General features: G+C 54.3%; 1 protein-coding gene across 2 annotated transcripts; it reads left to right on the forward strand.

Moving 5' to 3' along the window:
• Positions 1-2,361: 2,361 nt before the first annotated feature.
• TOB2 (transducer of ERBB2, 2) lies at positions 2,362-10,026 on the forward strand. 2 transcript variants are annotated; one of them, XM_070371506.1, is made up of 2 exons: positions 2,362-2,857; positions 8,531-10,026. In XM_070371506.1, the coding sequence occupies exon 2, from the start codon at positions 8,627-8,629 to the stop codon at positions 9,662-9,664; it is 1,038 nt and encodes a 345-aa protein (XP_070227607.1). In that variant the 5' UTR covers positions 2,362-2,857; positions 8,531-8,626; the 3' UTR covers positions 9,665-10,026. The 2 variants fall into 2 exon arrangements, with proteins under 2 accessions (XP_070227607.1, XP_005909494.2); XM_005909432.3 differs by having other exon boundaries at positions 2,364-2,853.
• The last annotated feature ends 3,114 nt before the right edge of the window (positions 10,027-13,140 follow it).

Raw genomic sequence — 13,140 nt, forward strand, 5'->3', positions numbered from 1 at the left:
AGCACATACACAATGCAATTTGGCCAGGACTGTGACCTTTAAGAACAACTACTTGAGACAGGCTTTACATACAGTATAAGATTTAATCCCTACACGATCTCCGTTTTAAGGACGAGAAAACGTTTTGATAATGTAAAGAGATTTACTGCCATTAAATCAAGATAAAACGGCTGGTGGCAGAACTGGGATTCAAACCCACTTATTTTCACAGCGGCCTCCAATAAATGACTACAAATACCAGCATCCCTTGCAATGCCCCAATACGCAACCGCACTCCCCGCCACCGCCCCCCACCCCACCCCTTCCGCAAAGGGCTGGGCTCCTAGGCTTTTCGCCCCCACTTCCCCGTCCTAGAGGTTGGATCGAATACCCAATCAGGGGCTGCCGCTCCCTGTTCCCCACCAATGGAAAGGCTGTTGCTAACGTACCGGGTATATTTTTAGCTCTCCAGGGCTCCGGAACCCTGAGTCGGCCAAGTCTGGCTGCCCGGTTGGAACTCGCGAGGGGAGGGGAGAAGAGAGGGAGGCGGGGCGGAACGGGGGCGGGGGTGTAGGGGAGAGGAAGGGAGGGGAAGGAGGTGGAGGAATAAGAAGGGGAGGGGTGGAGAAGGCTAGGCGGAGGGGGTGTGTATGTGACGCTCTGGCACTCGCTGACGCACAAGCAAGTAGTCCCTGGAGGAGCCCCAGAGGCTGAGGTGCTCTGAGTGTGGGGGATGGGGGGTTCTACGGCTCAGGCTCTCTCCCGCTTTCGGTCCCCTTGGAGTTTGCCCTCCAGTCCAGCGTTTCTCTACAGCGAAGAGCATTTAAAGCCGCTCCTTACCGTTGCTCTCTGCCCTTGCCAAAAATAGTGATCAAGGAAAAACTGCAAACCATTCGTAGCTGGAAACTTTCGGATCTCGCCACCCCACGTGGGTTTGGCGGCTGCCGTTGGGCTGGAACCGTCTGGAATGAGAATTAAGGTCGGGGGTAGGGAGGGAATTGGGGAATGGGCGATTAAAGAAGGGATAGGAAGACTTAAAGTACAAGCTCCCAGCGGCCCCGGGCTTCACCAAGGGCAGTCCCGTCCGCCTGTGACCTCCCTGGAGACTCAGGCCTCCCTACACACACTATGCCTCGCACAGTCACAAAGTAGCCGAGTGGCCAGTAGCCCGGTCAGGAGAGCCGAGCGCGCAGGTCTGGCGTGTGCGGGTCCCCGGGTTTGGCGAACCTGGGTCCGCCTCCCTAGGTCCGCACGCCGACTGACTGTCGGGTGCGCGAGCCCCGTGCCTCTGGCCCTAGCAGGCGCCACCCCGGCCGGCGGGGTCTGTTACTAAAAGAAATGTGGCGCGGGGTGGGGGGTCGCCGAATGGGGAGAACCTTACGGGGGCGTCCGCAAAGGGGCCGAGCCCTGCCCCGAGCGGGCAGGGGACACGATCGCGCGCCTGCGCGGGGCTGGGGCTGGCGCTGCCCCAGACGCGAGGTTAACGGGCGCCAGAGGCGGCAAGGGGGCAGGTTCATGTGTCGCTCGGTTCCTTTTCCTGGCCGGCCGGCCGGCCTCTGGTCATCCCTTTCTTACACCCGCGCTGCCTGAGCCCGGGTTTTCCCCTCGACGTTACGGGTCCCCCTGACGAGGCACGAGGGGCTCGGAAGACTTGGGCCAAGAGCCGAATTTGATAAAAAGGTCTGAAACCTTTCCAGAGCTCGAGTCGTCCCCTCAGCTCCCCGACCCGAGAAGAGACCCGTAACTGGGGCGGTGCGAGCGCCACGGGGAAGGTCAGTCAAAGAGGCCCAGAGCCGAAAGGACTCGCTGAGGTGGCCGCGGGGACGGTTCGGCCGAGCAAAACCGAACCGTGCAGGTGCAGGGCCGAAAAAAAACAGCGGGGAAAAGTCTCCCTTTTCTCGCGACACACCCATTCAGCCAACACACCAAGTGAGCACACGCGCAGTCCCAGGCCAGACTCCCCTGCCCTCCCGAACTTGCTGTCTAACCTAGGGAAACATCTTTACACAATAAGCACGATTTGAGTGGTTTTGCGGTGGGGGTGTTGCATGAAGAAAAAAAATAAACTACGATGCGGAGTCGTGATGGGGAGGGGAGACAGCCCACGTGACACAGGCCGACCAGAGGCAGCCTCGCTGACATCTGAGAGAGGAGGGGGCTGAGTGATGAGGCGGGCCGGCCGACCACCAGAGGGTAGGACAAGGGCGAGGGCCCGGCCGCCGCCGGGTTCCACGCCGAGTGCCTGGCCGCGAGCCCGGAGGGGTTAAAGCCGCCAGCCGGCCGGGAAGTAGTCCCGGCCCGGCGCCGGGCCCCGCCCCTGCAGGGCGGAGGGACGCATCACGCAGGGGTGGGGAAGCCGGATCCGTGCGCAGGGTTGCTAAGGGTGAAACTTTTCATTGACTTTGCTCACTTCGGGCCGGGGCGCGGGAAGGTGCGAGTCGTCGTCCTGTGGCGAGAAGCGAGCGGCTCGGGCGACGCGCGGCCAGAAGGGCAAGACCGTCCTCCGGCCACAGCCCGGACCGTCCTCCGCTCCGCGACGCGAGCTACCCTCCTGGTCCTCCCATCCCCGCGCCGTCGCCGCCGCCGGCTGGCCCGCCAGCCCTGCGTCCACCACCACCACCACCACCCGCCCCCGCGCGCCGCCCTGCTGCTGAGCCCGACCTCCAAAAAAGCGGAAAGAATTACTGAGAGTCATAGCCCATAAGCCCCTCTCACTCGTTCCCCCCAACCCTCCACGAAGCAAAGGACACATCGGCCCCGGGCCCGGCGGTGCCCAGGAAAAGGAGAACGACCTCCGCTCGGCTCGCAAGAGACACCGTGAAGGAAGAAGCCGCCCCGCGGCCGGCACGCAGCCCCGCCGCGGCGGAGACCCGAGTGAGTGAGTGGGGCCGTGCGGGCTGAGGAGGGTGGGGTGGCCCCCCCAAGGACCCAAACAGGCAGGAGACGCTTTCCCCCACCCCCGCTCCACTCCGGCTCTTCGGTCTGTTGGACGCTCCACGTTGCTGTCGCACCCCCTTACACCTGGCCAGCATTTCCCCCCGCTTTCCACCTCCCCACTGGAGCCCACGTTTTGCCCGTGCTCCTCTTTCCCTCGCGTTCGCTCTGATCCTGGGGTATCCCACAGTCTCTCTCTCCCAGTTTCAAGTGTGACCACCTCCTGGGTGGGGTGCGTTTCCTCCCTCCGTTCTTAATATCCTAGAGAGTCGCTAGATTTTCCTTGTTTCCGCCCCCCCGAAACATAACTCTCAACACCATTAAATAAATCAAGAGGAAGGAAGAGGATCCAGGCCTTCTTGCTTTGCACCTCCTTTGCCCGTGTCCGGGAAAGAGGGGGGTGGTGGTAATAATTAATAGGGTTTATTTTGAGCCCTGTGGAGCCTGAGGGATGGAGAATGGACACCCCCACACACACCCCCTTTTGGACCCGTCAGTGATGACGGTCCTCTGGTCTCCAAGCCAGAATTCACCATTTTGGCTTGAGCTCTTCATCCTCGTCAGTGTTTGAAGGGAAAACTAGGCGGAAAAAAAGTACCCTTCCAGCTGTATCAGTGGATACTGGTTGACCCTGGTGAGGTGCTTCAGAGGAAGAGCCCTACTCCTAAGCTCCTTCCTGTCCAGAGGATGGACTGTGCCCTTGACCAGAAACGGAGGGGGAGGAGGGAGCAGAGAGACGAGCGACAGCTGGCAGCCCTTTCTCACCCCCTAGAAGAGCCAGAACGCCACACATCAGGCGACAACTTAGCGGCTAGCCGAGGGGGTTCCCGGATGTCTGCTCAGTATCTTAACCTTTTTTTCCCCTCCTTCCTACCCACCCTACCCTGGGGAAGGGTCCCTCATCTTTGATTTAACAGCAGAAAAACACCCCTGTTGCTTTCTTGGGTGCCTGCCCCCATCCCCCTCTTAAGCGGAGGGGGGAAAGAAGCTTGTGTGGGAGGAAGGATTAGGGAGCTTTGCCTAGGATCTGGTAAGTCTGGTCCAGAGTGCAGGTCTTTCAGTGGGAGGAGACTCACCAACAATTTTAAGTATTAAAAGATGTTGTTCAGGTGTCAGATGTACCGTTTTTCCTTCCCTGCCCGGGAACTCTTTCCTATTACCTAGCCGGCTCCGGTTACTCGGACTTGGATTAGTAGAGGAGTGAGGCTTGGGCCCTGCTGGCGTCGGGCCTTTTGATTGTCGGCCCAGCGCCTCCCCGCAGCTCAAAACTGGGAATTTCTTTGGCCGAGAGGACGGGAGAACTGGTTGAATTCCTGCCTGTCCGTTCCTGGCTGTGAGGGTGTTGCAGTGGAGCCCGCTGAGCATTAAGGGGAAAAGGCTCTTTTCTCTTCGAACCCACCGGCCCTATACCAACTCCAAAAGGAAACCACCCAGCCCAAAGAATCCAGATTAAAGTGGCAGGGGTTTGAGGCGGGGGGAGGAATGTGACCCTATCTATCCCAGCCTACCACCTTCACCCAGAAAAAAAAAACGAAAAACAAGAAAAACTCATTAGAAGCTGATCCTTAATTCAGCAGTCATGCGAGGCAGTGAAGAGACAGAAGGAGGAAAAGTTTAGTTTCTTGAGAAGTCGAGACTTGGATATGGTGGGGTGATACAATACGAAGAGTAGGCTTTAAGATAGAATTTATATAAAATGTATTAGGCCGTGGGCGGGGAAGGAGGGGGTGGGCGCCAGCCCGCCACAGCGCGCATGTGCAGCGGAAACTTTTCCTGGATTCTCTCACCCTCCGTCGGGCATGCGTAGTTCCCTGACTGAGTCTTCGCAAAGTACGCAGGGAAATGTAGTGTGCAGAGAAAGTAGGTCATTTGCTCCAACCTGAGCATGAGGTTTCTGAAGACTACAATTCCCAGAGTGAAGAGCCTGCCCTTCTTACGTTGGGGCGCAGTCAGGTCTTCCTGGATTCAGAGAAACCTGGACTGCATAGGACGAGCCCTCTTAGTTGGAAGGAGCCTTGCAAGCCGGCTTGGGCTTGCATGGTCCATGTTTGAGGGACATGGTGTGAGACACTGGGCGGGGTATTGCGGTCGGTCGCCGCAAGTCCTGGAAGCCTTTCAACCACACCCGCCCATCTGGGCCACCGCCTTCCGGACCAGTGGGGTGGGGCCACCCCTGTCCCGCGAGAGCCAGGCCCCCACAGCCCAGCACCCGGTTAATGACATCGACTGGCCTTGTCAAAAGTGTGATCGCCGAGTCCTCCTTCCACACTCACTTGAATCCAGTAGGACGATTTGGATGTTAAGGCTTGTGGTGTCTGAATTTACACGTACTCAGAGTTTAGGGGCCCAGTGGGTTCCCTCACCATACCTCTTTTTCACCTTTAAAACATATAACTTTTTCTTCTGAAAACTGTCCACGTTTTTGTCACTTGTCTGGCGTCTCCATTATCATATTGTTGACTTGCAGCCACCTTTCAGCTTCTTTCTTCGCCCGCTTTTTGACATTCTCTTGAGCACTTACTCTTAAAACATAAATCCAGGATTAAGTTTATTGCTGGAAGTCAAGCAAGTGAAAGAGGATAAAATTCTAAATAAAATCTGACAGGGAATTCCCTGGTGGTCTGGTGGCTAGGACTCTGCACTCCCAATACAGGAGGCATGGGTTCGATCCCTGGCCAGGGAACTAAATCCCACATGACAGGACTAAGACCTGATGCTGCCAAATAAATAAATATTAAAAAAATAAAAGCAAACAATTTTAATCTCATATTTCAACTTTTTTTAATGACAAAAGGTCAGTTTTGCTATTGTTAAGCACTTAGTCTTTTTTTTCTTTTTGTGACTTTTCTGGCCTTTTGCACCTGAGTCAGAGTTGTAGAAAGTCTTTGAGTCCTCTCCTGTGGTTTAACTTAAATCTATTTGTTCCTTTTATTGAAAGGTCCTTATTTTTAAGCTTTCTAATTTTACCACATTGTATGAATGTATGAATATTTAGTATGTAATTGTTAGAATTTGTACAATAGCCTTAAAAAAATGAACAAACTGATCTGAGCGGTCACTCCTATCTTTAGTTAAAGAGAGCAGTAGTGCTTTAATCCTCTGTTCCATAAGCTTCTTGAAGTCAAAATTAGAGCCTGAGCTGATAAAGCAGAAAAGCTCATTCTGGTTGTCCGGCATTTTTCTAAGGTTCCACCCCACAGCCATCTGGCCTGGCCTGTTCTCCAATTAAAGAAGTGAAGGTGGCATTACATACTTCCTTATTTGTGCAGCAGCATCACAGAGGTATAAATTGGTGTGCAGCGTTAGTTGCTTATGCTGCAGAAAATGGCTAGCTAGGCAGGGCTGATGACAGTGATTCTATTGTATTTTGAGGTGGGAGGCTTATTTCCCAATGACTTTGGCCTGCATTTAAAACACTCCCATTCTGAGGCTGAACTGTTCAGAGGAGGTGACTTGGAAGGCAGTTGGGCAGCAGAGTTGGAGAAGGCATAGATGGGTATAGGGGCCCTTTTGGACCGTGTGGCATACCAAGAGGCCATATGGTGCCTTGGGAGGAGTGTCATATGTCATGTTCAAGGTCTCCTTTTCAAAAAGACTTTGAAGACACTGTCTTTAAATCCAGGCCTGTTCTTGGGAATCAGTGCCAACTTTCTTCACAACTCTAGTTTCCTATGTGTTGGACACTCCCAGTGGGCCACTGTGGCCCTTACAGACCTCCATTCTTGGGGGAGTGGGGGGCATAGTCCTGGTGGCTAGCTTGCATCTGGTGGTGAAATCAGTCCTCATAAACAGAAGGCTGCTTATCTTTACCATTCTTTTCTTTAAACCTAGAAGACCCTGGAACTAATCTTTGGTGACTATGAATAGGCATTGAAGACATATGGAGATTAAGTCTATAATAGAGGCCAGAAGAGGGGAAGACAAGGGTCTCTTGAGTCCTGAGCCTCCCTGTGGAGGGCTCTGGAGAGGCCGCGCTCATAGCATTGGTTTTACTGCTGCCTGTGGCCTCTCAGACCTGAGATGAGGGTAGCACTGGACTTGGCCAGTGTCATCAGACCTCCATAGCGACCCAGTGCGTTTCCCTGATACTCACCTCTGAGAGCTTTGCCTGAGAGTTCATTCCTGAGAGTGCCCCCAGGGAACCATAGGCCCAGACCCTACAATTGCAGTGTAGTGAGCTGGGGCAAGTGTTCAGAAAGTTTGAGATCCTCAAGCCTAGAGTGAGCACCTGGATACTCTGTGCTGGACCCCAAAGGGATTTTAGTCAAAAATCCAGCTCCAGGGACAGAAGATGCCTGTCCTGGGTCGTGAATGAGTCTTGTTTCTGGGCTGAGCTCAGCAGCACAGTTGCACCCAGGGGTCTGGCGGGGGACATGTTCTGACTCTGTCGGCCTCAAAGATGTCCCTTTTCAGTTCAGGTCTCCCACGGTAGGAGCCTGGATCTGCCCTTGTGGAGAAAGCGAGCCGATTAGGATCACTGCTCTTAGGACCTCACAGATCGTCTTCCTGAGAAATGAGGCTGGCCCAGACCTCAGGAATAAACCTTTCTGACCTCTGTGGATCTGGCTGTGAGAGAATCCCAAAATAACAAGCTGAGTGTTTATGTTGGGCTGCCTCCTCTCCAGGGATCTCCAAACACTTGATAAATCTGGTCCAGTGCCAAGGACAGGTGGTCAGACAGTCCCTGGGAGGCTGAGTGATGATGGGTCCCCAGCTGGAGGCTGGAGGGTGATGGAAAATTTCTTCTCTCTGCCCCCCCATCACAGCCAGAAACTGCAGAGATTTCCCTGAGGCCACACCAGTACTGCTCCTGAGGCTCTGTTCACCTAAAAGGCTCACTCTCCTCTCCTTTCCTCTGCTTCTCTGCGGCAGCCCCTAGTCAGCAATTCCCTTGTTGGTCTGTGTGTCTGACTATGATAGGTCTTGGCTTTTTTGGGGGGAACTGTGCTCCAGTCTCTGTTCTTGGAGGTTTATCTGGATGGAAATGCACACCTTGGTTACATGTTCTGCAAAAAAAAAAAAAAAAAACAGTTCTGCAAACGCTAAGTGAACCAGAGCACATACACACCCAGGGAGCCCAGATGTGACTGGATATCAGCCTCCCATGAAATGCTGGTGGTGCTACTTCCTGTTCAGGGGCCCGTATCACTTTTCATTTAAGGGGGAGAAACGAAGAGTCTAAACTCCTGTCGTGACCTGTGACAGTTTGGGAGTATGATTTCCTTGAGACATCGCAGGAACCAGTTAGTAAGAACCATCCCCTCTCCTTCTGATTTAGGAGCGCAGTTTTTTTTTTTTTTTTTTTTAATTTCAATCACAATGACCTGAATTCTCAAAATAGTGGAAACCACAGCACCCCTGTTTCTTTAGAATTGCTTAAAATATTGATCAAGTGCCTCCTGAAATATCGTGTCACTGATAAAAGGAAGGCTGAGAAGAAAGTGGCCTACCCACAGCCTCACGTGCGAACCTACCACTAGTGGGGCAGAAAGGGGACCCTGGGCCTCCGTGTTCCAGAGCTGGTGCTTCTCTGTCTTTTCGGTGTCATCCGCCCCCCACCCCCACCCCCCGGCTTTCTGCGTGTCTACTTACGAAGCCTTTCTTTTTCATTTCTCAGAGTTGTCTGGAGCCCAGGGCTGCCCGCCGTACATTTCCTACCTCTCCCCTCGACTTGTGCACGCACCTGCGCTGATTCTCTGCCTAGGAGACGACCATGCAGCTGGAGATCAAAGTAGCCCTGAACTTCATCATCTCCTACCTGTACAACAAGCTGCCCCGGCGCCGGGCAGACCTGTTTGGCGAGGAGCTCGAACGACTCTTGAAAAAGAAATATGAAGGCCACTGGTACCCCGACAAGCCGCTGAAGGGCTCTGGCTTCCGCTGTGTCCACATTGGGGAGATAGTGGACCCCGTGGTGGAGCTGGCCGCCAAGCGGAGTGGCCTGGCGGTGGAGGACGTGCGGGCCAACGTGCCCGAGGAGCTGAGCGTCTGGATCGACCCTTTCGAGGTGTCCTACCAGATTGGTGAGAAGGGGGCTGTGAAAGTGCTGTACGTGGATGACAGCGAGGGCTGTGTTGCCCCTGAGCTGGACAAGGAGATCAAGAGCAGCTTCAACCCCGACGCCCAGGTCTTCGTGCCCATCGGCAGCCAGGACAGCTCCCTGTCCAACTCCCCGTCCCCGTCCTTTGGCCAGTCACCCAGCCCCACCTTCATCCCCCGCTCGGCCCAGCCCATCACTTTTACCACCGCCTCCTTTGCGGCCACCAAGTTTGGCTCCACCAAGATGAAGAAGGGGGGTGGGGCCGCAGGTGGGGGTGGGGTGGCCAGCGGGGGTGCAGGCGGCCCGCAGCCCCCACAGCAGCAGCCTCGCCTGGCCCGCTCTCCCACCAACAACCTGCTGAAGCAGAAGAGCCTCTCTCTGTCCCTGCATTCACTGAACTTCATCACCGCCAACCCAGCCCCTCAGTCCCAGCTCTCACCCAACGCCAAGGAGTTCGTGTACAATGGCGGTGGCTCACCCAGCCTCTTCTTTGACGGGGCCGATGGCCCAGGCAGTGGCTCCCCGGCCTCCTTTGGGGGCAGCGGTGCTGGCACCTGCAACAGCAGCAGCTTCGACGTGGCCCAGGTGTTTGGTGGTGGTGCCAACAGCCTCTTTCTGGAGAAGACACCCTTCGTGGAAGGCCTCAGCTACAACCTGAACACCATGCAGTATCCCAGCCAGCCGTTCCAGCCCGTCGTGCTGGCCAACTGACCGCCTACCTGCCCGCGGGGCCAGGAGCACCCAAGACCACAGGAAAGAGAAAGGAAAGGAAAGGCCAAAAAAAGAGAGGAAAAGCAAGATAACACAACAAGATTTCCAGTCTTCTCACTCTAACTTCTAGAAACAAGATCCAGCCCAGGCATGGAGTAGGAGGGGGCTTCCGAAGCAGCGAATCGGGTTTAACTCGGCCCCCCCTGCTGTTTTCCTGCCTGCCTCTAGATTTATTTGGTTGGTTTGGGTTTTATATTTCTTTTTTTTTTTCTTTTTTACATGTAGTTTTCTATATAACATCTTTAATTAGTGGCTTCCTGTGCTAAGAATGGTCCAGATGTGAATTGCTGCTCCCTGCTCCCTCCCTCCCTCCCTCCCTCCTTCACACGCCTGGTTTAAAGCTGGTGTGTCCAAGCTCACAGGGAAGGAAGAACTACAGCTGGGGCCCGGCCCTCCTCAGAACAGGGAGAGACTGCCCCGTGTCACTGCCTCCATCACTCAGCTATCCTCTGACTCAAAGCCATCCAACCTCAGCAGGCCTTCTCGGGCCCTGCCACCCAAATAGGTCTGACTCCAGCCCCCGCCCCCGCCCCCTCTCTGGCCTGGGCCTTAGGGAGCTGCCAGCTGGCCGCCTGACACCCTCCCCGCTTGAGCTGATGTCTGACTCCAGGGAGGTTTGCAGTCTGTCTGGTGTCCCTTTCATGTCTGCCCTGTGGCCCCACGCCACCATTCCCACCTGGCCCAGACAGTCACTGAGGCCCTGGAACCCCAGCCATTGGCACAGGCGGCCTCTCCTATAGCCCCCTCTTTCCTGGGCCTGCGCTGGTGGGCAGGGAGGTGGGGTGAGTGTCGGTGGGGTGCATGCGTGGTTTGCTGTCCTATTGTATGGGATTCCAAGCCATGTGAAACTTGGTCTCTAGATGTGACTCTGGGTTGCAGCAAGTGCTTATTTATGTGTGAGGTTGGGGAAAGGGCTGAGGGGGGGCTGTCGGTCCTTCTGTGGTTCGCATGGAGGGTGAGTCTGGCTGAGCCTGACACCCCCAGGGGAAAGCAGTGCAGAAACCACTGGTTTCCCAGCTGCGGAGGGATCTGCACTTTTGTTTGTTTTTGACCAAAAAAAAGTTAGCAGTGAGGGGCTAAGGAGACATCCAGCCTCTGATACCTAAGAGGCGAAGTCCCTGGACTTGGACCCTCCTATTGTGTGACCTCAGCCCAGGGTGGGAACTGCTACCGTGAGTACCTGGGGAGGAGGGGATGGGAGTTTGGGGTCAGCACCTGAGGTGGGCAGTCCTAAGCCTTGAATTGAGACTTTGATCTTTGGGCTGTCATTGTTTTAGTACATTTCTTCCTCTGCCTGCTGGGGAACCTCTTGGTACCTCCTGCCCTCCCCTCACTGCCCGACCCAGTCCCCCTGGGCCCTGATGCTCTGAGGACGTGATGGGCTGGATAGGCGCGTAGCCCCGACCCCACTCCCACCTCTGCTGGAGAGAAGTTGTTTTTTTCGACCCTACCCCAACGGGCTAGCTTTCCACACCATGACGCTTTGGCGAGTGGGTATGGGCACCAGGGGCCCCATCCCCAGAAAGTCCCAAAGCCCTTAGCACGCCCCAGTGACCCCAAGTGGGCAACTGCTGCGGCAGTGGGTCCCGCCCAGACAGACACTGCCAGCCTCCTCTCCCTGCAGTGGGCACCAGCTCTACCTCCCTGAGCAGGGCAACGCCCTGGCTCCTCAGCCCAGCACCATCTGTCCCCCTAGCCTTCTCAGGGGCCAGCCCGATCTGGGCCACCCTCTCCCTAGCCCTCAGCTCCTGCACAGGTGACAGGCCCAGGCTGTTCTCTGGGAAAGGTTGGACGCTGCCTTACGCCCCCTCCCAGCCCTTCCCCCACGCCCACGCACACAGGCACCCGCCACACCCGGTCGGCTCATTCTCACCAAGTACAGGGAGGGGGAGACCAACCCCTTAGTGTCTTTTGAAATAAGAAGAAAAAAATGTGCGTTCAGGAGCATGACTCCTGGGCTGGGCTCTTGGGCCCACTTCAGTGTGTCTGTCTCAAATCTAGGCATTTTTGCTTCAATTTTATTTTTTTTAAGAAAACAAAACCGAAATCTGCACTAATTTACCTGGTTTCGTAGGAAGACTTTTTTTTTTTTTTTTTTTACATTTTTTGGTGTCCGTTTGTATTGAATAATTTGCTACATTTGTAAAATGTAAGAGGTATATATAATATATGTATATTTCTAACGTAAAAAACGTAATTTTTTTCTTTTCAAGGTTTTTTCTTAAAAAGAGGAGAGAAAGATATTTTTTCAGGAAAAACAAACTTTAAAATAAAAAAAGAGGAGAATAAAATCTATTTCTCCCCTTTCCCCATCCTCTCTCTGTCTACCCCTCTTTCCCAGGAACAAATCAAAAGGTGGATTGTCTTGTAAAGAATGTAAACTTTTTAGTCCAGAATGATGTCTTTTTCTCAATGCAGTGAGCTGTAGATTCTCTAGTGTGACCCCTAGGGATGGGAAGGGGGGCATTGAGGCAACACGCAGAGGAGCTTGGGGGAGCAGGGTAATGAACTTGTTTTCTTTAGTGAAGGAGGAATACAATCAAGCATTTTGTATTCAGAATGTTGTGCAATATTTTGGAATGGAACATTGGTGTGTTTAGAGATTTAGTTTAAAAACAAAAAAGATTGATCAAATCTGTACAGTTTATATTGTTCCAGATTTTTTTAAGTTTGTATTAAAAGCATGATATATAATAACCTGCTGGCTCCCTGCTTGTTTTGTTTCCGGGGCCCCTTTTGGGAGAGGGAGAGTTGGGAGTGAACGCCTGTCAACTTCGAGAAATGATTGGCCATCCTCTCCTGAGCCCTGGAGGGTCACAGTGTTGTGGGCCCCTTTTTATCACCTAGCCCATCAGCACAGGACACTTTGGGGTGCCCATGCCCATGGGGCCTTTTCCACGTTGGAAACCGGTTCCATGAGGTAGGGAACTGCCCCGCTTCCTCTGCTGATAGTGGTGAGAACAGGACACACCTGCTTGGGGAGCAGCAGCCCAGGGAGGGCTCAGCCTCCAGCCTGCTCTCCACCTCAGGCTGCTAGACCTCAGGAGTGGGCAAGGATGAGAAGAACCTGCCTAGGTCAGGTTCCATCCCGGAAACCTGGTGCTTCCCGAGGTGCTTCAGGGGTGAAACGGCCTACCTGAGCTTGGGCCTGGGAGCAGCCGGCCCCCTGCCTTGCCATCTGCTGATTTTCTTAGGAACTCAGCCATCTCCTCTACCCTCCGCCATCTCCTCTACCTTGGGACCTGGCACCTTCTCCCCAGCGGAGCTGCACACCAGCCCCGCAAGGCCCACGGGATGAAGAGGGTGGCTGTGTTTGTTGAATCTTGTTTTACCCTCACAACAACCTGACGATAACAGGTATGATCTCCACGGTACAACTGAGAAATGGCCTCCGTGTTAGACTACCTGCTAAAATA

The sequence above is a fragment of the Bos mutus genome, chromosome 5 (assembly GCF_027580195.1).
Source record: "Bos mutus isolate GX-2022 chromosome 5, NWIPB_WYAK_1.1, whole genome shotgun sequence".
Classification (NCBI taxonomy): domain Eukaryota; kingdom Metazoa; phylum Chordata; class Mammalia; order Artiodactyla; family Bovidae; genus Bos; species Bos mutus.

What these genes read in the sequence shown, in the direction of transcription:
- TOB2 (XM_070371506.1), top strand. Translation starts at nt 8,627, where the DNA reads ATGCAGCTGGAGATCAAAGTAGCCCTGAACTTCATCATCTCCTACCTG.